The 27288-nt window shown below is 37.7% G+C and overlaps 1 protein-coding gene across 7 annotated transcripts in view; it reads right to left on the bottom strand.

The window, feature by feature from the left end:
• Positions 1-24582, bottom strand: part of LOC117410414 (protein FAM184A-like) — a 75048-nt gene extending 50466 nt beyond the window's left edge. For 6 of the 7 annotated variants that reach the window (XM_034016934.3, XM_034016930.3, XM_034016933.3 and 3 more), the window contains exons 1-4: positions 24258-24582; positions 23814-24000; positions 5494-6348; positions 3775-3910 (exon numbers count right to left, since the gene is read on the bottom strand). In XM_034016934.3, the coding sequence (XP_033872825.3) occupies positions 3775-3910; positions 5494-6348; positions 23814-24000; positions 24258-24364 (1285 nt within the window). In that variant the 5' untranslated portion in view covers positions 24365-24582. The remainder of the gene's footprint in view (positions 1-3774; positions 3911-5493; positions 6349-23813; positions 24001-24257) is intronic. The other variant, XM_034016929.3, reaches the window with a different exon arrangement.
• Between the last annotated feature and the right edge of the window lie 2706 nt (positions 24583-27288).

A 27288-nucleotide genomic window follows, 5' to 3' on the forward strand; every position in this document is an offset into this window, starting at 1 on the left:
ATGTCCCATTGTACTTGAATGTGCTGCTATCCAGGAGAAATAAATAAAAGCATGCACTATGGGTAAGAGGGTTTTTTTGCACCCGATTCTCACTGCACTTTTCTACATGTATTTGTCTCCACTGCAACTGCTTGCGATTTAAATATAGCCTGGACACCTGAGTGGCGTTTCAATCACAAACCCTCTGTGAATCTCTCATCTCTCAGCGGATACCCACACAGTAACAGGAACACCCGTAACATATTGAGATACTCGTTAAAAATAGAACAGTGTACTTTTCAACAGTTTGGTAAGGGAATTGAATAATTATTGATGTGTCTCTGTCTTTTTTGTTGCTGAATAAAAGTGACAACAAACATGACTACAGTATGTGAGTAATACAAAGCAAGAATGATCTTGTTCTACTATTTTCTTTGACTAGTTCCTGTTCTTTGTTGTTGTTGCTATGTGGGTTACAACCCACCAAGCCTGCACTATATTGAGGTACATTTTTGTGTAACACATTCAGAATTTTATTCTCCATGCAAATGACTGGATGTTTTTTTTAACAACTCGCTTTATTTTACAGTTTGGGTTGGGTGGGGGACTTAAAGGGTATCACAAGCAAACTAAGGATCTAATAATAAACAGCAGTAAAAGGATACAATGTAGGCCAGGGGTTCCCAAACTTTCTCAGCTCAAGGCCCCCCAAAACATTCAGAATCCTGGCTGAGGCCCCCCACCCAATGAATCTATTATTATTATTTAGTCATTAGCAGACATCTTTATCATTTTTATTATTAAGTAATTTAGCTGCAGACACCTTTATCCATTGCGACTTACATTTTTTTTAAACTTACATATAATGTACTACATATACATTACAAGGGTAACAACATCACTACAAAAAATACACTGAGCCACACATTATGTCTCACTGCATGGTAGCATAAAGGCAGACCAGTAGTAGTGCCAACGTTTTTTCTTGTAGATACTAAGCAGATCACCTTACTCTTATTGCAAACAACAAATTAAATGATAAAAAAAGGTACAAGGATAAAAATACATTTAAGTAAATAATATGACTTACAAAGTACTCTGGGTTCGGCATGCCTAATGGGATGGGTGTGCTTGGTAATTCCTGCACAGGTCATTGAATCGCGGTTTCATTCCAATCAATGATATTCGCATGTCACTCTCCACATGCAGATGTGCTCTGTGCATTGTCTTCAGTACTGTCAGTGTGGAAAACCCAGTCTCACACATATATGTTGTAGCAAAGGGTAAATAGTTCTTAGAGCTTTTTCGCTAACAGGGTACTCATCCATAATGTGTATCCAGAACTGTGGTAACGGAACAACAGAGAATTTAATCTTTAAAGTCCCATCGTTTGACAGTTCACTCAAAACCTCTTGGGATTTCAGGTCCAGGTTTGTATCGATTTCAGAATGAATGTTTGTTTTCGAGCTCTGGAAAGTATTCACTGAAGTAATGTTGCAGATTAATCAAATGAGACAAGATGAATGGCAGGATGCTGCTGGAAGATTTAAGTTCTTCATGTAAAAGTGGAAACATTTCTGTCACTCCTTCATTAAGTTTATTTTCCCAGAGAGCAATTTTAGTGAATGCTCTAACTTTGTCTTGCATATTTAAAATGGTTACGTCACGGCCTTGGATGCTTTGATTCAGAGCATTTAACTGTCCAAATATATCTGACAAGTACGCTAGTTTCAGAATCCATGCAGGATTTTCAAAACAACTTGCGAGTTGGCTATTCTCTGTTGATAAGAACTGCTTCAGCTCATGTCGAAGTTCAAACACTCGTTGTGTGACAACCCCCCTTGACAGCCAGCGTACTTCAGAGTGGAGCAGTAAGTGCTCATGGCTTGCACCCATTTCATTACAAAGCGCAGCAAACATTCTGTGTTTCAGAGGCCTAGCATTTATCATATTGACAATTTTTATCACTTCTTGCAGCAGCTGGTTAAACTCATCATCCATATGTTTGGCAACAAGTGCTTCACGGTGAAGCATGCACTGACTTGCAACAGCATTTGGAGATTTTGTCTTTATAAAAGCTACAACACTATTATGTTTTCCGGTCATAGCAGCCGCACTGTCAGTGCACACTCCCACACAGAGACCAGTCTATTGAATTTTCTTGAATATATCCATCTAGCACTCTGGATATTTCCTCACCAGTTGTTCTCCCTGGTAATTCTTTACAGAAAAGGAATTCTTCGACAAATTCCCCCCTTCTATAAACCTAACATATACACAAGTAGCTGTGCAGCATTTGCAACGTCTGTACTTTCATCTAACTGAAAGGCAAAGTACGGGCTAGCACGCAACCTATCCAAAAGTTGAGCAGAAACATCTTCTGCCATGTCACATATCCTTCGGCACACAGTGTTGTTTGACAACGGCACCACTTCAATTTTTCTGGCTGCTTCCTCACCCAGTATTTCACTAACAATATCTACAGTCGCTGGCAAAATGAACTCTTCCCCAATTGTATGCGTTTTTTTTTTTTTTGTGCGAGCAATGTGGTATGAGGCTAGAAAAGACGCCTTTAAGGATCTCTCTGGAAGAAGTAACATGCTGCTTAAAAGTACTCATTTGTTTTAAAATTTGGGATTCCTTTCTTTTAAAAAAATCTATAGATTTCCCAGCTTCATTTGGGCGTTTTTGTTGAAAATGCCATTTCAACTTTGATGGCTTGAGGCATTCATTAGATAAGATTTTCGAAGCACATCACAGATTTTGGGTAATCAAGGCCGTCTTTCTTCGTGATGCAAGAAAACCCGAACTGAATGTACTCAGCATCATATTTTCAAGATTTAGATTTTGATGCCTTCACTAAGGATGGCTGCTCGTTTGTACAGGTGGTACTTGTGGCACTGGTACTCGTGGAAGCATCACTGCATTCGTTTTCTTCCTCAGGCTCCTTTCGTTGGCGTTTCAGAAACCGCTCCATTTTGACTGTTATACTCTGTTGAGTTCTCACTGTACATGTGCAGAAATTGAATGTTTTATTTTATCAACAGCGGGGGGAGAAAATATATCTAGAAGTTGAACCAAAAAAATATAAAATAGTTTTTTTTTAAATCGTATTGCGAGAAATTCTGCTTTATATTCAATTGTAGTCTTATTATGTAAATTGCATTAATATAGCTGTTTATCCATCCATCCTCCATCTATTATCGATCCACTTCTCCTGGTGAGGGTCGCGGCTATTATTATTATTATTATTTATTTCTTTGCAGATGCCCTTATCCAGGGCGACTTACAATTGTTACAAGATATCACATTATTTTTACATACAATTACCCATTTATACAGTTGGGTTTTTACTGGAGCAATTTAGGTAAAGTACCTTGCTCAAGGGTACAGCAGCAGTGTCCCCTACCAGGGATTGAACCCACAACCCTCCAGTCAAGAGTCCAGAGCCCTAACCACTACGCCACACTGCTGCCCTATAGTTGTTATTTAAATTGTAATTGCAATCCCCCCCGCTTTTGTGATAATGGTACATACTTTAAGCACGAAACAAGTAACCAGGGAAATTTAAGATTTGTTTATTTAACTTTTAAGATTTGCTTTTAAATATTTCACACATAATTTTCTTTTGTTCAGTAATTTTACATATTTGCTACGGAACCCCTGAAGCTTCGCCACGGACTCCAGTTTGGGAACCCCTGATGTAGGCTACTAAATGAAATGACCTAAAACTACATAACATTTAACCACATTTAATAAACATTAGTTTGAAAAAAATAAATAAAAATTCCATACTGGCTTTTAGGAGAATTTCTGTGGCTTGTTGCTGTACTCTGTCTCGAGTGGCTTCCAGTTCACATTCCATCTCTTTCTGTTCGATCATCAAGATCCCAGTGTTTTGTGTTGCTTCATCTAGCTGCTTTTGGAGACCCTAGAAAAAGACACAGCCTCTCAATCCAACACGCTTCTCAATGTTATATTTTCATCTGGCAATCAATATTATCCAAGACTAGGAATACAATCTGTTGGCTTGTCTTTTGAAAGTGAGACAATACAGGGTAACCATGGGCACAGCATCTGTGTCAAAAGTTGACAGAAACATACTGAAATTGAATGGAGATTAAGACATGAATGGAAAATTGTTGTTATCCTAGTAGTGAATCAGTAATAAAGTGAGACGTTACTGCTTCTGTTTAAAATGGAAACACCTGGGTAAATGAGGGACACCAAGTATACTGAAAGCAAGGGCTTCCACACAGGTCTGGCTCATGCATCAATTAAGCAAATAACATCCCAGCATGCTTAGGATCATGTACAAAAATGCTGGACAGGCCTGGTTGCCTATAATTATGGCTAGCATGGCTGCAAGAGGAGACCTCAGTGACTGAAAGAGGGGTGATTGTTGGGGCGCGTTTGGCAGGAGCTTCAGTGACCAAGACAGCTCAACTTGCTGATGTTTCACAGGCAATGGTGTCTAAGGTGATGTCGGCATAGAACTCTGAGGGAAAGACATCATCAGCAAAGGGCAACAGTGGGCGGAAGCGCATACTCCAGGATTGTGATAGCCATGCATTAATTCGAAGTGCAAAACAGGCGAGCAACTGCAGATCAATTGACTACAAATTTCAACCTGGGGCGCGAGCAGCCAGTTTCATCAAAAACGGTCCACCGAGAACTCCACAGAGCGGGATACCATAGTGGCCCAATGCCCTATTAAGCGACTTTACATCGGTGTTTCCATTTTTTTGTCCACTAACTATATATATATATATATATATATATATATATATATAAATATTTGTAGCAAGTAATTATGCTTTAGGAAGCTGAGTCCTGCTTAAGACTATCGGTATGGTTTATAAATGTTTAATGTGTTTTGATAGGTATTGTATCTATAAGAAAGTGAGTTAGTGTGTAGACAAGCATTTATTGGTTTAAAGATATTAAAATATTCTCAGTTATGCAGTGTCATATATTTCCTAAGTTTAAGACGACTTACAGAGACTAGGGTGTGTGAACTATGCATCAGCTGCAGAGTCACTTACAATTACGTCTCACCCGAAAGACAGAGCACAAGGAGGTTAAGTGACTTGCTCAGGGTCACACAATGAGTCAGTGGCTGAGGTGGGATTTGAACTGGGGACCTCCTGGTTACAAGCCCTTTTCTTTAACCACTGGACCACACAGCCTCCTTATTCGATTGTGAGAATACAAAAGTAGAGTGTATGATGGGTAAATTACAGAACAATTTACTAAACCAAGAAATCATATTTTATCCAAATTGAATTTATATTTAATTCATGACACATTCTGTCGATTAGCATATTACATCCATTGCTAGCTATATTTCACCAGAAAGAGGCACTTTATTATACCATAAAAAATCCCTGAGAAAATCTTTAATTTAACATTAAAATGGTTATCCTTATCTCATGCCCTCTGGTCTCTTTGTGAACCAAAAGCAAGGCATACATGGAACAATGCTGAGGAGCCTTCATTCAATTAAAACTGTACCTTGATATTGTTCTCTGCAGTTTTCAGGCAGGACTGAAGCTTCTGAGACTTCTCCCTGGATTCACAAGCCTCCTCCTGAACCACCTTCAGCTCGGTGCGAAGCTTCTCAAGTGTCTTCTGCAGGGCCGCCTCTTGGGCCTGGAACTCCTTTTTGAGCTCGGCCTCAGTCTTCTTCCAGGCGAGCAGATTATTGGCTGTCAACTGCTGGGTCCCCTTCATGGCCTCCAGCTCACGTTCATAGAAGGCCTGGGCCTTTGTCAGCTTGGCCTCGTACTCTTCCACCAGCTTCTTCTTGTCCATTTTGAGCTCTTCGACATACTCGGTCAGGGAATCCACCTCGGTTTTGTGCAGCTGCTCAAGTTTCTCCTGGTCTTTGCTGTAGTTGGCGTTCTGGCTCTGGTAGCCCCTCAGCAACTCCTGGATCTCCTGGCGGTGGGCTGACCGCAGTTCCTCCAGGGCCAGGCGCTTCTCCATTTCAAACTGGGCTTGGACCTGTGTGAAGGAGCGTAACTTCTCCTCAAAGCTGCGGCGCATCTCCTCCACCTCCCGAGACATGGTGACCACATGCTGGGTGTGCTGGGCTTCAGTGCACAACTGCATGTCCTCCACCCGGTGCCGGTAGGTCTTAAACTCAGCCATGGCCTGACGCTTCATGCGTTCATGCAGCTCCATGGACTCCTCCAGGGACTGGATGCGCCTCCTGAGGTCCACCTCATCACTGACCTTGCTCTTGTACTGCAAGATTTTCTCACGGGTCTCAGACAGGATCTGCTGGACCTCCTCCTCGTGGGCCTCTTTCAGGGTCTGGATGGCAGCTTCATGCTCGTCATTCTTTGTGTTAAGTGCATAGATCACCTGAAAAAAAGAAAAGAAAATGACAGAGGGTTAATATAGTTTTCAATGCTGACTCCGGAATTTACACTAGCTGTTTCCTGTTATATTAAAAAATGTATTCAAACTTCCATAAATCCACCTCATGTTAACCTTGATTGTTTATAAAATACAGTAGTTTTTCATTTGATTAAGAATGTTAAAACATTTTATAAATGCATGCTTTTTTTTTTTTAATTGCTAAAAAGGATTTGCTTTTCCCTTGGTGCACCGCAAAACCAGGAAGCACTGAAAGCCATGTTATTGTTATTATTAATTTATTTGGCAGACGCTTTTATCCAAGGTTACTTACAGGTGTTACTATGGCAAGCCAAATTATCATTTAGGGATATCTCAAATTAATTTATAGATATCTCAAAATATTTGAAGATATCTCAAAATAATTTCCCGATATCTCAAATACAGTTAGAGATATCTCAAAATGATGTCCAGATATATTTAAATGGAGCTTTAAATGAGATATCTATCATATCTTTCATTTTCAGATAAATTTAAAGATATCTCAATGTTTTTGAGATATCTCTAAATACCTTCCTGTTCATTTAGCTATCGCTAAATAATTTTAAGATATCTCAAAATAACTTCCTGTTCATTTAGAGATACAGATGAACCCGCTTTACATCACACTTGCCCTGCTGGCATAATTTGTGATATAAAATGGGTCGTGATATAAACCGAGTTTCACGTTTGCCTATGACAGCACATTATGAGTGCGAGAAAAAAAGAAAGAAAACTAACAGTGAATTAAAGAGCAGTGTTTTAATAGTGTACATTTATATCAAGCAAATGCATATAGTTTATTACAGGACAAATACGTTTTGTATCATTAACTGGAACAAAACGGTTTGTTTCAATATCTAAAAAAGGCATGAATTGTTGACTGATGAGAGCTATCAGTTAGGTGTTGCAGGTTTTTTTGTGTGCATTTGTATAAGACTGGCTATATTCAAATTTGGTGACATTGGTGTTTTTTAACTGAAATGTATCCCGTTAAGACCACCCACACAGCATTTGACAGGCATGGTTGTCAGATGACATCTTGAACACTTACGAAGTTTCAGTGACATCAGTTTGAGTACCCGACAGACAAGAAAATGGAGTCCAATACAGAAACTGATAGCGATACCAGCGACAGGTATTCGGATTACAAGAAGATTCCCAAATATCTGAAGATGGGAGAAATAGTAATGGACCAGTACCTTACCGGTTTGAACCGGTAGCAAGGCCAAATGTTTTCGGCGATAATGTGCCAGTGATAAATCAACCACCACCAGCACACAGACTTGATAATAATGATTGGTAAGTAACGACACAATTTCAAGTTGTGGCATCACATCAAATGGAAACTGTTATTTTAAAATATGTTAATTGCAGGATGAGATGTTATGATTTTTTTGTATTTATTTTTAATTATAAAGCGCCTTCTGACAATCTGAATTAGATCGCGTCTCTGCCCATTTCACACATCTGTATGTTTACCATACATAGCTAAGCAAGTGACAAAATAGAATGTTTAATCTTGCTTTTTATAATGACAACCCCTCCAGCTTCAGCCCTGATCACAAAATAAATGTGCAGAGAAGTGATCTACTCATATTGTTAAGACGGTTTGTCATTATCATTTTAAAGGAGAAATTAGAAAACAATGAGAATGACTAAAAGTGGCTCCGGGTCAACTATGGCACAGACCCCTAGTTTTTGTTTGAGATATTAAAATTGTATATTTCATGTATTTAATTACCGTACCCGGAATTACGTTTGATTTATTTGCAGAACCCCATTGAAAATTGAACATCATTTTTTAAACTGTCGGGTGAGAAATGCTCTCCACAAATAACCGAAGAACTAGTAGCTTCCTTGAAGCCTTTTCTCTTTATTTGTACAAACTTGACCCACAGACACCTTGTTGAGGGATCTTTCGGAAATGCGTGGATGCTATGTCCAGTATTATAAGAGTTCCCACAGAACTGAATAACACACCGCTGTACCATGGCGAAAATGGTTTTGTACAGTACAGAGCAAAATACCTTCCTTTGAAAACAAGCCGGATCTAATGTGCGCTTCTGCAGTACTCAGCTTGTTTTTTCCCAAACTGATGTCACCGGCAGCAGTTGCCAGATCACATTGTTTGGTTCAGGAGAGACTTCAAATCAATTTTTATTAGAAGTTAAGCAAAAAAATATAAACAATGTATACATTTTTAGAAAGGTATTATAACATACTTTATATGTATTTTACAAGCACAGTGTTAAGCTTATCTAATAAAGCTGTGATTTGTAAATGCCTTCTGCCTGGTTGTTTAATAATGTGTTTTACTGCTCTTGCCCAAATTGTTTTTCAAATGTCCGTGGGCGGGTGGCATGTCGTTAGTAGTGAATAATATTTCAACTCATTTATAACATGACTTATTAATTAAAGAAAAAAGAAAATAATTAACCCAAGGTATATAATGAAACTGTCCAACCCAGCTATTGCAGATCACCATGGCTGAAAACCAGATTACAGACGTCTGTGCCAGACACCTTCCACGTATGCTCCTAATGCTGTCTAGACTGCGAGCAGTGGGAGTTTTCATGTGAAATGCAGGTTTCCATGTGAACATGGGCGTGGATTTCCTGTGTTTTACGTCATGCTCACGAGTAAATTAGATTTACCCTCTCTCTGTGGCCGTTATTTTTGGCCATAAACCTGATCCCTCGATCTGTTCTCCCACAAGTGTACGCACATCGCCACTTCACATGTAAATAACCACACATGGAAACTCCCCCTATATGGTTTCTTTATATGTACAGTGCCTTGCGAAAGTATTCGGCCCCCTTGAACTTTGCGACCTTTTGCCACATTTCAGGCTTCAAACATAAAGATATGAAACTGTAATTTTTTGTGAAGAATCAACAACAAGTGGGACACAATCATGAAGTGGAACGAAATTTATTGGATATTTCAAACTTTTTTAACAAATAAAAAACTGAAAAATTGGGCGTGCAAAATTATTCAGCCCCTTTACTTTCAGTGCAGCAAACTCTCTCCAGAAGTTCAGTGAGGATCTCTGAATGATCCAATGTTGACCTAAATGACTAATGATGATAAATAGAATCCACCTGTGTGTAATCAAGTCTCCGTATAAATGCACCTGCACTGTGATAGTCTCAGAGGTCCGTTTAAAGCGCAGAGAGCATCATGAAGAACAAGGAACACACCAGGCAGGTCCGAGATACTGTTGTGGAGAAGTTTAAAGCCGGATTTGGATACAAAAAGATTTCCCAAGCTTTAAACATCCCAAGGAGCACTGTGCAAGCGATAATATTGAAATGGAAGGAGTATCAGACCACTGCAAATCTACCAAGACCTGGCCGTCCCTCTAAACTTTCAGCTCATACAAGGAGAAGACTGATCAGAGATGCAGCCAAGAGGCCCATGATCACTCTGGATGAACTGCAGAGATCTACAGCTGAGGTGGGAGACTCTGTCCATAGGACAACAATCAGTCGTATACTGCACAAATCTGGCCTTTATGGAAGAGTGGCAAGAAGAAAGCCATTTCTTAAAGATATCCATAAAAAGTGTCGTTTACAGTTTGCCACAAGCCACCTGGGAGACACACCAAACATGTGGAAGAAGGTGCTCTGGTCAGATGAAACCAAAATCGAACTTTTGGGCAACAATGCAAAACGTTATGTTTGGCGTAAAAGCAACACAGCTCATCACCCTGAACACACCATCCCCACTGTCAAACATGGTGGTGGCAGCATCATGGTTTGGGCCTGCTTTTCTTCAGCAGGGACAGGGAAGATGGTTAAAATTGATGGGAAGATGGATGGAGCCAAATACAGGACCATTCTGGAAGAAAACCTGATGGAGTCTGCAAAAGACCTGAGACTGGGACGGAGATTTGTCTTCCAACAAGACAATGATCCAAAACATAAAGCAAAATCTACAATGGAATGGTTCACAAATAAACATATCCAGGTGTTAGAATGGCCAAGTCAAAGTCCAGACCTGAATCCAATCGAGAATCTGTGGAAAGAACTGAAAACTGCTGTTCACAAATGCTCTCCATCCAACCTCACTGAGCTCGAGCTGTTTTGCAAGGAGGAATGGGCAAAAATTTCAGTCTCTCGATGTGCAAAACTGATAGAGACATACCCCAAGCGACTTACAGCTGTAATCGCAGCAAAAGGTGGCGCTACAAAGTATTAACTTAAGGGGGCTGAATAATTTTGCACGCCCAATTTTTCAGTTTTTTATTTGTTAAAAAAGTTTGAAATATCCAATAAATTTCGTTCCACTTCATGATTGTGTCCCACTTGTTGTTGATTCTTCACAAAAAATTACAGTTTCATATCTTTATGTTTGAAGCCTGAAATGTGGCAAAAGGTCGCAAAGTTCAAGGGGGCCGAATACTTTCGCAAGGCACTGTATCTAATTTGATTGAACTACTTTACATTTTATTTGTCTGTTATTATCTAAACAATCAAAATAGTGTTTTAAAATGAGACTCAGTAGCCCAGTGGAGCTCTCAATATAGTTTATTTTGAAAATGCATCATCTCAAATAAAAACCTTTAAGAAGGGTTTCTTGCTGTCAAAAAGCAGTCTCTGTCTTTATTCCACAGGCGCAGCACTGTCTGGTGCTGATCAGGGTCTGCAAAACCTGTTTTCTAAAAAGTGGTAGTTCATCCCTTCCTATGATTTATGAAAACATTAAATGTTTAAGAAGCATACTTTTCTTTCTTTTTTCTTTTGCTTAAAAAACAGTGATCAGACAAACATGGATTGACATTTGATTTTGCAGTTGAAATACTGAGTATACAGTATAAAACAATACATTTATGAATAAAACAATACATTTTTAATTGTGTTCATTTTTTCATTTATAACTGTATTTTCTAAATAACAAGGCGAGAACATTACAAACATTATTTCAAACTCGCTTGGAGTTTAATGTTTGAGTTCACTATCCTCCTAAATTGCTTACCACAACCCCCTTGCAAATGAGGCCACGGTCACAATGGGTTAACTTCCTGCATAAATAATAAATACATAAATAATGAATCAATGATGTGTATCTTATAAATATAATTTACTGATTTTATGTTCATTAAATAAAAAAAAATGGTATTAAAGTTTGTATTTCACTTGATGCCCATTTTTATCACCCCGAAATTAATTGCTAATCGCAAATTGAGCAGCATCTTTAAAATCTGTTCGGCAACTGTGCATTTGCTTAAAGCACATTTTGCAAGACCGAAGAAGCTGCCTCTTTTTTTTGTATTTCTCTCTTTGCTTGTTTGATATTTTCCATTTTGCAATTTGAGCCAAATAATTTGTTCAAAGACCAAAATAACCATTCATTCGTTCTTTGTTTTTGGTCACTGACCGAATCCTGACTATGAGTGTAACATATACAACTGCATAGAGATACCTGAAGATGTTGCTAAAGATTAACCAAATTTTAAATAACTTTACCATAGTGCACTGTATCAAAAAATATGTATCCACCCTGCCCAAAAAATGTAATTAAAAAATTAAATAAATTATACAACATTTTTTTGTTTTGTTTTTTACTTCAAGTATAGAAGTTTTCAAAATTAAAAGAAATCAACAGGAATGCAGGGAATCAATGCACAGTCATGTGCACAGATCTAATACGTGCACAAATATAGTAAGAGAGAGGCATAAGATATGCTCCCAGAATCGCCTTTATTTCAGTTTCTCAAGAAATCTCTAACAGGATGTTGATCTATTCTGTTATATTACTCCAGTTGCCTAGCAACAAAAGCACAAGTGCATTTAGTTAAGCTTATTTAAATGTATTTTATACATAAAATGTCTGCAGTTTCTAATCTACAAAGAAAATCTATATTTATTCACTGTAATGAAGGTTTTTAGCCAACAACAAATTCTGTTTGCTCATCGATTTAAAGTTAAATTGGCTTTTTAGGAGAACTTTTAGGGAACACAATATAAATTCATACATTATTGTATTCAAGGTATCTATTAACCATACATTACAGTTACAGTAATAAGCTGTTTTTTTTTTATTGCATGATCTCCATATAAATCAACTGGAAGCCGACATTTTCTAATTTATGATGAAACTAATGATTTAATTATTTCCAGTGTATGAGCGACAACGCCTTCCGATAAATAAATAAACTAATGCATTTAAACAAACATTTTTTCATGTTTTATCTTTCATCTTTTGTTCTTTATTATTAAAATGTTTTGTTATATGGTAGATGCCTTTGAAAATATAGCCTACAAGTTGAGTATTAGTGGCCATGTAGGCTAAATGGTACTGAGAATTTAATGGCAGTGACTAACAATGAAAAATCAAGCACCATTAGGCCTATAGATCAAACGTCTTATTTTTAACAGCATACACCCACTCAAATCACTACCTGTTGCTCTGCATTCTCTGAAACAAAATAGATAACAATGAGAGCTCATTCCAGAGATGTTTTATCATGTATGTCTGCCTTCTAAAAGTGAGGCTGACTCACATACTTTCAGATCAGACCCTCAACTTGAGATGGAGAAAAGTGGGAGCTCTAATTTCAGGGTCCAAAGTTCAATCCAGTCTCCCCTTCATAATGCTGGAGTCTGAGTGACAAAACATGAAAGACAGGATGATGCTGAACTGTCTAGCTTCCTTTTTCAAAAGCATATAACTATTAGTGGATATTTCAATATTTTTGTGTCTTTAGGTTACAGGCAATACCTTTTCATTCATTAATTTGTACCAACTGTAGCTGTAGTGGTCATTCGAAACCAACTGTATTTGTCTGACTTTCACGGCAACACATGACAATATACACAATAAAAGGACCTAAAATAGGAGGTTCAACTTGTTGCACAATGAACAGGCTCCATGACGTTTCAATTAAGAAATGGCTCAAATCCAATATGTTTCTCCAAAAGGTGAGTATTTTATTGCGGTATTTTGGGCACTTGTAAGAAATATGGACAACACAATTCAAGCCCTACTGAATATGCATAAAGACAAGGTTCAGATATTTAGAGCTTGAATCCCTTAACAGATATTTTCTGAAAGAGTTGAGAATAAATATAATGCTATAAAACTTGTTACAGTACGAAATGTACATACATTTTTTTTTAAAAAAAATCAACAATGGCTACAGTTTCATTGAAGTGGGTCCTTAGTGTTTTGACATTCTGGTTTATAAAATTCCTGACAAAAAAAGGGTACGGAGACAAATTAAGGCTTTCTGTTTGCCGTTCTGTTTTTACATCGCTTCTGCCAAAAAACTTAAATTCCAAGATTATGTTTTCCTCCAAAGGAAATATGTTTATATATTACCCATTCCATATGCCTTAATGACTTCTGCATGTGATCAAACTCTAAGTCTATGCTTGTCAAATAATTTATATTGCAACATTCATAATTTATACCTTTATCCTTTTTTTAATTACTTCTGTGTCGAGTGTGTCATTACAGAACATAAGCTTGCTGGAGAAAGCACAAATGGAATGCTCTGTGTCTAAGGCCTGACATGGCTCAGACAGCAAAACTGTAGGACTCCCTCATCAGCCCACTAATTCACCACACAAGTCTGCTTCCACTGTGTAAAGCACTTTGATCTTCTATTCTGTTAAATCTTAACTTTCCACACTCTCTTTTGAAGAGCTTGTACTAGGGGAGGTAAGTACTGGACTATAGGTGATGTGGATTACCAGTACGAAGATAGTCGGAGAAGAGAACAACTTATTGGGCTACAAAACATTTTATTTTTTGGCACACTGAAAAGGTGGTGGCTTAGAACAGCATACAGTACTATCGCACCTCAAATAATTCAGCTTTTTCTGCTGCTACTGTAACCTGCAGCTAGCCAATCAGAATGTAGTATGTAATCCATTTTAAATATTCCACCCTGTTTAATCAACTCTGATTGGCTGTCTACAATATATCTACTATATATTGTTTAGAGTAGACAGGACTACAGATTAACCCTTAATAGTACAGTGTCCCCTACAATAATACCATGCTGGGTTGAGTTCTGGCAAAGAGGGGAAGAGTATCCTCTGCCCAACTACTAATACCATTTATGTTTGGTGTTTTGGGTAAACTTCCTGTTCACAAAGTAAGTGGCAAGTAATCTAGAGAAGCAAGTATTAAAGGAAGGAAACACAACCAGAAAGAGTTAATCTTCATATCTGAAAATGCTCCATGCTTTTCTTTTTTTTTTATCAAAGCCACCATTAGCCTACAGACAATTGTTTTTTTTTCTATATGCAGAATCCAAAATATTTTTTTTAGAAAGGAAACATCAAAAGAGCTCATAAAATAAGCACTGCAGCTGGTAACCATGCTACAAAGCAGGCGCTGCTCAATACCAAACTTCAAAAGAAGCAATGTAACATCCTTCATGTGACAGACCTGCTCCAATCAATACAGCATTAACCACACTCAGCTGTAACAGTCAAAAGGGAAACAGCAAAGCGCTACAAGAGCTGAAAAAAATATTGTAATCATTCTTCACTTGCATTTCTTTTGCCAAATGTGGTGAATAACACACAGAAGCTTTGAACTCATAAAATCATTGAGTGTTGTGTACTGTATCACCCTGGATGGCTAACCAGTTATTTCTATCCCCAAAACATTATACAGTTGGTTAATTGTTTCAATATATATATTAATTGTTTCATATATATAGTACTGCGCAAAAGTTTTAGGCAGGTGTGAAAAAATGCTGTAAAGTAAGAATGCTTTCAAAAATAGACATGTTAATAGTTTATATTTATCAATTAACAAAATGCAAAGTGAGTGAACAGAAGAAAAATCTACATCAAATCATTATTTGGTGTGACCACCCTTTGCCTTCAAAACAGCATCAATTCTTCTAGGTACACTTGCACACAGTTTTTGAAGGAACTCGGCAGGTAGGTTGGCCCAAACATCTTGGAGAACTAACCACAGTTCTTCTGTGGATTTAAGCAGCCTCAGTTGCTTCTCTCTCTTCATGTAATCCCAGACAGACTCGATGATGTTGAGATCAGGGCTCTGTGGGGGCCATACCATCACTTCCAGGACTCCTTGTTCTTCTTTACGCTGAAGATAGTTCTTAATGACTTTCGCTGTATGTTTGGGGTCGTTGTCATGCTGTAGAATAAATTTGGGGCCAATCAGATGCCTCCCTGATGGTATTGCATGATGGATAAGTATCTGCCTGTACTTCTCAGCATTGAGGAGACCATTAATTCTGACCAAATCCCCAACTCCATTTGCGGAAATGCAGCCCCAAACTTGCAAGGAACCTCCACCATGCTTCACTGTTGCCTGCAGACACTCATTCGTGTACCGCTCTCCAGCCCTTCGGCAAACAAACTGCCTTCTGCTACAGCCAAATATTTCATATTTTGACTCATCAGTCCAGAGCACCTGCTGCCATTTGTCTGCACCCCAGTTCCTGTGTTTTCGTGCATAGTTGAGTCGCTTGGCCTTGTTTCCACGTCGGAGGTATGGCTTTTTGGCCGCAAGTCTTCCATGAAGACCACTTCTGACCAGACTTCTCCGGACAGTAGATGGGTGTACCAGGGTCCCACTGTTTTCTGCCAATTCTGAGCTGATGGCACTGCTGGACATCTTCCGATTGCAAAGGGAAGTAAGCATGATGTGTCTTTCATCTGCTGCAGTAAGTTTCCTTGGCTGACCACTGCGTCTACGGTCCTCAGCGTTGCCCGTTTCTTTGTGCTTCTTCAAAAGAGCTTGGACAGCACATCTGGAAACCCCTGTCTGCCTTGAAATTTCTGCCTGGGAGAGATCTTGCTGATGCAGTATAACTACCTTGTGTCTTGTTGCTGTGCTCAGTCTTGCCATGGTGTATGACTTTTGACAGTAAACTGTCTTCAGCAACCTCACCTTGTTAGCTGAGTTTGGCTGTTCCTCACCCAGTTTTACTCCTCCTACACAGCTGTTTCTGTTTCAGTTTCAACCTACATATTGAATTGATGATCATTAGCACCTGTTTGGTATAATTGTTTAATCATACACCTGACTATATGCCTACAAAATCCCTGACTTTGTGCAAGTGTACCTAGAAGAATTGATGCTGTTTTGAAGGCAAAGGGTGGTCACATCAAATATGGATTTGATTTAGATTTTTCTTCTGTTCACTCACTTTGCATTTAGTTAATTGATAAATATAATCTATTAACATGTCTATTTTTGAAAGCATTCTTACTTTACAGCATTTTTTCACACCTGCCTAAAACTTTTTAAAAATTTTTTTTGAAAATTTTGAGCTAAAATATATATGTGTATATATACATACACACACACATACATACATATACATACATACATACATACATACACCGTATTACTGTGAATTACCATCGCCCTTGAATAAGCACTGCACTCAGATATCAGATTTGTAATAGAAGCCTGTGACAGAGAATGAATGAATCCAGCCAACAATCTCCCTCCCGACCTTTGAGGGTGCTGTATAACAGAAATAGTGTGCCCTGGACTGAAATATCTGGATTGTTTGGCAGTTCATTCCAGGGTCAGGCCCTTAATGCGGTAGGCAATGTGTCAGTCATGGACTGGAGGATACATGATTGCACTCACTACTGAAGGGGGCGTGACTGAGGGTATATCAGGGGATGTGGTTAAGCAATCTGTTCCTTTGTTATAGAAAGACTTGAAAAGGACGTACGAGAGAAAAAGTACCGCAAGTGTTTTGTGTTATTTTGTATGTCTACTAAACTGTTACGTTTGTCATTTGTAGACGGCTAACTAATCCAGGATCACTAAAAGCCAGCACCCACCCCGGACCACTCTACACCATTGTTGTCACCAATTGTATTAATTCACCACTTACACTAGGAGCACTCACTATTGGACTTGTGATTGTGTGTTTGTACTAAGTGTGTGTGATTACTGTTATTATTTCGAGACTGAACCCCGTGGTTTACCTGTGCAATAAACATTGTTGTGTAGAGCCAGGTATTATTATTTCAGGTTGCAAACCAAGCAACCCAGCTGAATAAAGAACTGTTTTGACCGTGAACTGTATTTTTGTCTATCATTCCTGAGTACCGCATCACCACTACACCTGCACACTGCAAACCACTTTGCCACAACGCCACTCTCAATAATCTTCAATATCGGGATGAGCAGGGTGAAACCCATCACCACATAGCCTGTTCTTTTTACCATGTAAAAAATGGAGCCTTTCAAAAACCGTAGTACTTCTAATTACCGCCGCTGAAGCTGTTTTTAGCAATTAAAAAAAACGCTGCAGCGTGAATTCAAAGTAATACGGTATCTATCTATCTATCTATATACAGTGCCGTGAATGTTTAGGTGTCATTCTCAATGAATGACACCAAAACAATAAACAAGGAACGGGAACCGGTAAACATTACACCTCTCTCTCTTGCTCTCTCTTAATTGAAAAGCAACAATGGTGGTCTCTCGCTCAAGTAAAACATGCTGTTTTGGCATTGGTTGTTCATTGTAATGTAGTTTATATTTTAAAATCATAAAAACAACAATACTGTACAGTCCATAACACTTGGTACAGTCCATAACCCATGACACACATAATTTACCAAATGGCACAGTGCCACCTTTGAAAAAACTGGAAGGTCATAGACATGATACTGTAGCCGGCTAAGAGTAAATCTAAAAGAAATGAGAGCACTACGGCAGGCTGGCCACCTGTCCGGTGGATAGAGAAGATAACATTACTCAATATAACAAACTCCAAGGGGAACCAGAAAAAGGCTTTCAATCTCATAGCTGAAGCTGGAGAGCAGATGGGCACTGCCAGCGGTATAAAAAAAAAAAGCTGGGGGGGATAATAAGAAAGCTGCTGAGCCTCTTTCAATCAAACATTAAGGGGAAGACTGTAGTGTTGCAAAAATAATGTAATGTGGAAAGAATGGAATTTTACAGTACAAGAAAATGTAATTCTCATAGGCAACATTTACTAATAAGTTAAATTCTTTGTTCCTATGTTGTTTTTGTCAAAAGTAAAATTAGGCCTATTTCTCGTTTACAGTGAAATTGATTAAAATGATCATGGTACTGCATCAACATTAATCAACAGTAATACTAACATCTATCATTGATTATAATAACTAATGGTTCTAATTTTACAAAATACTTGGCACACAGTATTTGAATTAGTTGCTATACATTTCAATGTTAGGTTTAAAATGTGGGATGAAGCCATCCCAAAGTTTACCTTAGCCCCCACTGTAGCCTCGCCACTGAAAAAGTAAAAGGGGATATTTCAAATTTCTGAATTATCGACATGACAAAGTCTTCAACAAGGAGACTTTAAATCAGGGACCAACAATACAGTACAGACATTCAACATGAACTCAGGGACTGGGCGCTTGCTGTGTGAGCACCCACAACAAGATACTCACTTTCGTGCTGAAGGGGGAACTGCGTTACCACTAAACATTCCCCCCAGGAAATGCCATCTCACAATCTCTTGTGTTGATTCCATTCCAGTACGTTCAAAAGTTCCTACTAGTTTATATATAAAGAATGCATTTATCAACTCTTATTGGTTTACTTTTAAACAGGGCAGAACTGTGTTACTCTCAAACATTCCCTCAAGGAAACACTATTTCAAAAACTGTAGTGTTGATTCCATTTCAGTATGTTCAAAAGTTCCTATTAGTTTCTATTTAAAAAAACACATTTTGCAACTCTTATTGGTTTACTTTTAAACATTACATTTAGTTTAACTTTCCGTTAAACTAAAACTTCTACCCCTTGCTTAAACATTGAAATATAACCTATACACAGGGGCGTAGCCAGGCATACGCAGTGTATACAATTGTGTACAAAACTTTCAATGGGGGGGGGGGGCAACATTTTGAAAGTTTTCCCATTAGCCTGTTTATTTTTTTATGCTGATTGTTTGCTTCAACTTAACCCATAAAATGCCTACATATCTGCCAGATGACTGAAAGATTTGTTTGTCGGCATCACGTTGCTCTTCAAAAAATATTCTTTGACAAGATGGGAGTAAAATGTAACAATTGTCAGGTACCCTGCATAGGAAGGCAAAACGCGCTTGACAAGAGGAAAAAGTACAGCTGTCTAGGGTTATGAGCTCTTTTCTGATACGATAAGTACAAGTAAAGTATATGCTGCCTGGCTTCTGTTAACTCCTTTAAAGGTTATTAGGTTAAGTTTCACTTCTAGTAGTTTCATGTTATTTTTTTACACATGAGATTTTGTTGTGCAAAATATATTGTGATTATCGGTACTTTGGAGAAAATTGCTGAGTTCGACAACGATGCAGAAAGATTTCTGTATTCCATTTCTATGTCAATTCTGCAACTCACAAAGCATCTTCATTTGTTCCTGCAATGTGAGGATGTCGACTTGATTCAAGCATGTGAAGAAGCAATTGTTGTGGTTGATGTACTAAAAAGCATGAGCCAGGGTGCCAACACCAATTTTTCTAAACTCTATGATGAGGTGAAATGTCTAGCAAATTGTGCATTTGTTGAAGAATTCGTGCCAAGGATTTGTGGAAGACAAACTCAGGGGAGCAATGTTAGTGCTTTAAAGCCACTAGATAACTACAAGAAAAATATCTTTATTCCTTCTTGGACCATGTAATTTCAGAACTGACAGAGCAACTTATTAAATGCCGCCCACGCTTTCTTGCTCAGTACTTCATACCAACTAAATTGCATGGTATGGAAACTGAGACCATCGTGTTGGATGTGTTTAATGCATACAAGACTTAACCTCTCCATCCAGTCCAACCTGGAAGGCAAAGTGGATAGCTGTCCCAGAGAAAAACAAGCCGAACAGCATTCTCTCAACACTCTCTAGTTTGAGTGCCACATTCTACCCTAATATCAACACAACTCTTGCCAGTAAGCATTGCTATGGCTGAAAGATTATTTAGTGCACTACGAAGACTGAAAACTTGGCTGCGGAATCGCATGAGTGTAAGTCAGTTTACGGGTTTGGCACTCATGTGCTAAAGGATTTCGACCCATGTGGTGATCGCCGGAATACATAATTATTGTGGAGTAGTGGTTAGGGCTCTGGACTCTTGACCGGAGGTTCGTGGGTTCAATCCCCGATGGGGACACTGCTGCTGTACCCTTGAGCAAGGTACTTTACCTAGATTGCTTCAGTAAAAACCCAACTGTATAAATGGGTAATTGTATGTAAAAATAATGTGATATCTTGTAACAATTGTAAGTCGCCCTGGATAAGGGCGTCAGCTAAGAAATAAATAATAATAAAAATAATAATAATAGACAAACAGCTTTTATTGTGTGTGTGTGGGGGGGGGAGCTGTTTTGCATTGTGGTTTAGACCAGTGGTGTGCAAAGTGTGGGGTGTGCCCCCCTCAGGGGGTGCAGAGAGTCAGTAAGGGGGGGCGCAACTATGAATGGGGCAGGTCGGTAAAAATTAAAACATATTTTATTTAAAGGATAGACATTTTACAATAAATACATAAATGACAGCTAATTAGTCCAAGTTCTTACCTTTCAAATGAGTCATTGACGATCACTCTAGGACTTGTATAACTAGAGAAATTATGTTTGAAATGGCGAGTGTCAGTGAAACTGCAGTGAAAAGAGCTGAAATGGTGGCTTCCAGGTATTTCTACCCGGATTTTAAATCCTGTACGTTATCCAAGATTTAACCAAAACAAAGTCCAGATTTAGCTAAACATAAATGGTAACAAACACATTCTTAAAAGTTTTTAAATGTGTGTACATTTTTTGGCATTGTATTCAGAGGAGGCGGAGGGATTGGCTCTCATAGTGTAATGTTTTATTTTTTTTTAACTCCGATTTAATTGCTGAACAATAATGTTTTTCAGATTTAACTGTAGCGTAAAAAAAGATTTAAGTTACATGTTTTTTTTCATGTAACTTAAAATGACAGTGCTCTACAGAAATACAGCACTGTGTATGACACTCAATTCCACTAAAAATGTTACAAAATGAAGAGTCAATATATAGTCGTACAGTATTATCTTCCAGGATGGAAAACCTATAAGTACTGTATGTGTTATTAATTCTTATTTAGACGACATATGATTGGTTTAGTTTCGTGCTACTATAACAACGGTATTTGCTCGATTTTCCTCCAACCTACAGGATAACAGGCAAGTTATGTCTGTATATGTTTAGAGTTATTACAAATACTTTGAAATGGAAAAGAACACTGGGGGCTTTTCTATTCAAATATTCTATGCTTCAGTCCCTAAACATAATTATTCTATAATCTTAAGAAACAACATGGTAAAAATAAAATAGACTGTGTATCAACATGCTTGGCAGAATGTGTAAATCATAAAATTACTGGATACAAATTTGTGGAGCAGATCAGTGCTTGGAGATGGAAATGTACTGTACATCCTATAATAAATGGCAAGACAGTTTAATGAGCATAAGTAATATTACCAACATTTTCTCAAAGATTAACTAAATAATAAATAACCAAATAGTACATGCTATACTTAAGCTTGACTATAAACAACTTTTAAATTTTGCTTTTAAAAAAAAAAAAAAAAAAAAACATTTTTAAAGGTCAACAGAACCTGTGCTGTAGATTAGAAGATCAATACTGTAGGCTACTGATCTTTTGAAACCACACTGCAGATTTTTCTGCGTTTGGCAACTGTTAAATTATACTGCAGCCATGGGGCAAACACAAATAAAGTAATGGTCCTATATACTTTAGATGAACAGCACACACTGCAGGTTTCTCCTGAGTGAAATATATGCAGCACTGTGTACAAACTTTGTACAAACAGGTGTACTGTAGCATGGAATTATGCTACTGTATGCCCTCTGTATTTTTTTTTAAATGCAGTTTTGCTAACAAGTAAGCAATAAAACCCGACAGAACTTAAGATACGCTGCCTAACGAGTCAGTGGGAGTACAATCGTCTTTCTTTAGTAGCATAATTTCACCTGCTCCCACAAAGCTTTTATGGATGAACGTTCAATGTCCCTAAGGGATGAACATAAAGAATTGCAGTTACAATGTTGGAAGCAATAGCAAATACAGTAAATGGATTGGTTCATGCTCTATTTAGAGCTACTGATAAAATGCAAGACATTCTGTGTAAATCATTTAAATATCATGTACCCACACTGACACTAGGGTGTGCTGATTAAAGAGTTAAGACTATTGAATGTTGTTTTGTTAAAAGTAGTTGATAGTATTGCTGTTTATTACCTTTGGTTCCAGAATTGTATTCCAAGCATATTTTCACTTTGATCACTTTTCCAATTTACCTGTACCTTAAGTAGTCTGTACACTGCTTACTGAGTAGCAACTATATTTTATATAAAAAAAAATAAAAAAAAATGGGATGTAGTTAGCTACATTCCATAGCTACAAAGAATAGCCTTACAGAACAAGTGTAGCCGTTACATTACTGGTAAAATGCACAGTAGGGTTTAAACGGCATCAATCTAATATCAGAGAAACACACGTATAAACGGTTACATAATACTACTCTAATTTGGAATGTCGCTCCAGCTGTCGATGCAAATTACAGTACTACACTGGGTGTCTCTTAGGTCTGAATAAACTGTAGTCTATAATTGTGTGTTTTGGTCTACAGTAAATGGTTAAACTGTAAAACCAAATGTTTAGGAATTGAACACACACACACACACACACACACACACACACACACACACACACACACACACATATATCTATTGCAAATAGTTTTTTTAAAGCGTTTTTTGCTTAGCATTCCTGAATACTGTACCACGTTGCAACAGTTATTCACAGAAAAGCACAATTCACAATTACACTGTAATTCAACATTCTGCTTAAACGTGTATGATCAAATGTTTTGTACGTCAAAAAATCACTCCCGGGGGATGAAGAATTTAGAGTACAGGTGGCACTGCGCGCTTGTGGTTTGGAATTCCTTATGATTTTACTTGTAATGCCATAAATCATGGCCACATGGTCACTGTACAACCAGAGCAAGCCTGCTGGCACAAATCCCTGAAAATATACTATTTCGTTGTGTCAGCGACATCTTTATACACAACCACAAATGTTAAATCCTTCTCATTTTAGATTTTCATTGTAATTGTCACTGCAATTTATTCTACCCCTATCCTTAATTTGAAAAATAAAACAGAAGATGCATAATAACATATAACGTCAAATTACCTTTAGGTAATAATATAAGCCCATTTCATCTCCAGCCTTGTTGTCTCCCTTGGAAGCTAACTACTGCTATCTTCCACATTCTCAAAGTGAACTGTCCAGTCACAAACAGGGTCAAGGGCCCCTTCTCATGCATGAAACAAACCATAGTTCAGTTTTTTTTTAAGTAACTATATACTGCACACAAATATTTAATAATACAAAAAAGCATGCACAAATCTATTACACTTAAATAATAAAAAGTACAAAAAACACGGTACCTTTGTAAGTTGTGCTATTTTCTTGCTTATTTTAAGATGAAGGTCTGGAGTGTATTCCATACTTAACCCGGTCTGGTAGGACATTGTTGATGTTGTGGCAGAATTATATTTCCCAGCTCCAGTGGAAGAATTGCCAGCACTGTTGTAGTACTGCTGCCAGCCCGTTCCAGTCGCCATCTTCACAATCCTTCAAATGCAGTTATTATATTATATTGTTAGTATTGTCACAACAACAGATTACCCCCCAAAGGCAAAAATACAGATGAACTCGTTTATGCGAAGTTCATCAGCAAAAACATTGAATTATGGCATTGTTTGCAAAGGTAACTGGCAAAATGCTGCTTTACTTTTATGAATGAAATTAAACAATGGCACTACTTTAAGTTTGAAAACGTTTTTTCCTTCACGCAAGTCTTAAGTATATATATATATATACACACGCACGATATTATTAACAAATTGTCTGCAGATTTTTCACATTGCATTGACAGGTTGTTGTGAATCAGATTCTTCAAATTCCTATGTAGATCACCAGCAGCAGCCTGATTCATTTCACCTAGTCTAGCTCGTGTATCATGATTGCAATTCCAGACCAAGCTCTGTTATTTTCTCTTCTTAAAGCACTCGTTTGTGTCTTTTGTTTCCAGGTGGGAAATAACTCTGAAATGAACTCTGGTTTCTACAGTACTACAAGCCCTCTTCGTTGATTCCTGTGGCTGTGTTTCGGTTCTACGTCTGTCAGTTTGGCCGGTTGCTGCACTGCTGAATGCTGTTACCATGGATCACTCCAACAGTTTACATTACTGTCAGTGACGTCAGTTCCGCTCGGCCCTCCCTCTTCGTTGTTGGGGCGGTGGGAGTGCAGCGGTACGAACTGAAGCACCTGGACTTCTGAAAAGAAGCCGTTCTTCAAGCAGACTCGCCACAATCTTATTTTATTTCCAAAGTTACTAGTAAAAGGATTACTGAATTAGATCTTTACTTGTTCTAATGCTCATTGGGTTACGGTACACTTAACTCATACATTCAAAAATAGAAAATTCTGCCAAATTGTTGCTCGTTAAGCTTTACTAGGTCATTTTAAGAAAAATAAAGCGGAAAATACAGAAATTATTAAGTTATTTATGAAATATAGGTTAAAACATTACTGCGTATTACCTTTTAGTGCAGGGCGTTGAGCGTCGAATGTAGTGAGAGGGGTATCTCTGCAGCCTGAATCCTAAAGACGTGCAGTCATGCGTGCGCAGGTTGTAGTAGACGTCATTATTCGTCTGCTAAATATCTGTAATAATTATGTTTTTAAACGATCTATTAAATAATGGTGGTTTAATCAAATCAAGGCATAATATTAGTGTATTTTTTCAAATAAATACATCTCAAGATCTGCTCCGGGGAGCGCCTACACATTGATTTAAATAATCCTCATCATTATTTTCTGAACCCAGCCACATAGAAATGTTCCTCATGTGCTTCTTTTTTCAGCTACTGAGATTCATTATTATTGGGAAAGTGTCATACAGTGATATGGATAACTATAATAATATGTAATGATGCACACAGTGATATGCATATTACCATATACTCTGACATTCCCATTGCAGTCGTGTACTACAGTCATCTGTGTTTAAATAACAATCATCTTCATCAACACTGTTTCAAAATGTCCCTTGTATGAAAAAGACAGGGTCTCCCCTAATAATGAACAAATCAATGAAAGATAAAAAATAAATATATATTTATGTAGTCAATGCCATGCACACGTCCTGCATGCACAGGTATTTCACGTCAAACACCATAAAACCAGTCTTTGAAAAATAAAGGACATTATTTACAATGATATTGCTCTGATGTAAACTAAATTGCAACTAAATATTTTACAGCCTACAAAGAGTGTGTTGGGGGAATTTTTTCACTTTGAAGTTTGAATTTATAATACAAAAATACATAAGTTACGTAAAATTGACGTTTTCGCTTCGTTACGTTTATTGTTATTGTTAATAGTAATCGTTTGATGGGGGTCTTATGAAGTTTCAATCGGCAGTATTACGATAAGGTACGATGAGAGACACTGTTCGATGTAGTAGCCACTGACTAGAGGCCTATAGAGGTTGCAAACTAAACGGTTTGAAGTAATAGTAAGAGTTAGTGTTGAAATAATAGTAACAGAATTAGTTTTAGGTGTAAGGTTTAGGGGTTAGATGTTGGGGTTAATTTTAGGGGTTAAGTGTAAGTCGCATATGATCTGGCATGGACTGAAGTTGCAGCTGTATTTTGTTTTTGAAAGACCACTAAAGAAAGTGATAATGTGGTTAAGCTGCCCAGAAAGGCCCCTCTACCACAGCATATTTACTGGCATAATGGATTTGTAGCAGGTACTGTATATACAAAGCTATGCAATTTGATTAATTTAGAAGTGTTTTCAACCATGTATTAATAGACATGTACAGCTGAGGTACACTTTTTTTTTATCAACTTTCTATCTCTCAACCAGCAAACTTCAAGCTCTGACAGCAATACTGGTGAATTTCTAAATTTTTCTGGGTCATGTTGGGGCAATACAATAAAATGTGAATTTTTCAAAAGCATGCTAGTCTCCTTGCTTCAATCCATCAATCCATATCAGGACTGGTAATAAAGTTTTTTTTTTGGTTTATCTGAACATCTCTGGGATGTCTAGATCAATAGCTTGTTACAGTAATACAGTTTCATGGATATGTTATTAACAATAAATAGCTTTGTGCTCCAGTGTACTGCCTGCATAATTAGTTTCTGAATGTGAAAAAAAACATGCACAAATACAAAACAGACCACATTGTAATGTTGCAAAATAAGAAAAGCATATTCCAGACAGTTAAATTAAGCAGGGTTCCATTAGATGTAACTTTTTGACATTTTATGTCTGCATCTTCTCTTTATTTATGTACAGTATATTTATTCATTTTTAAAATTAATTGTCTCTCTCAGACTATCAGCTGCTTTGGTTGGCTAAGAATGGCAGCTGTGCTTGTGTCTGTAGACAGAGCCAGCCTTAAGGCAAGGCGAGCGAGGTGGCTGCCTAGGGCCCACACCCTTTAGGTGGCCCGCGCTCAACCGGACTGCCCTGTGATTTGGGGCCTGATTTTCAAAAGGAGCAAAATAAAAACTAGTTCGTAAAGTGATTTCTAAAACTTGATTAGGGGTCACTAAACATATGGCTTTCAAAGGGTTGATATAAAATGTGTCACGTAGACACCTGTTGAACCCTTAAAAATATAAATAATTTGATTTTGTTACATAAATCACGTATTAGAAATCATTTTGCGACATAGTTCTTGTTTTGCCCCTTTTGAAAATCAGGCCCTTAATGTGTTTGTTACATGCGCACAAAACGCTCAGGGGTGCAAATTTGATTCTAACGCTAGGTAACATATAGTGCCAGCAACATTAAATTCTGGCGCCAGTAGACATGTTTAAAAAATGTTTTAATGTTTTTTTT

This window comes from Acipenser ruthenus, chromosome 6, assembly GCF_902713425.1.
Source record: "Acipenser ruthenus chromosome 6, fAciRut3.2 maternal haplotype, whole genome shotgun sequence".
NCBI classification, from domain to species: domain Eukaryota; kingdom Metazoa; phylum Chordata; class Actinopteri; order Acipenseriformes; family Acipenseridae; genus Acipenser; species Acipenser ruthenus.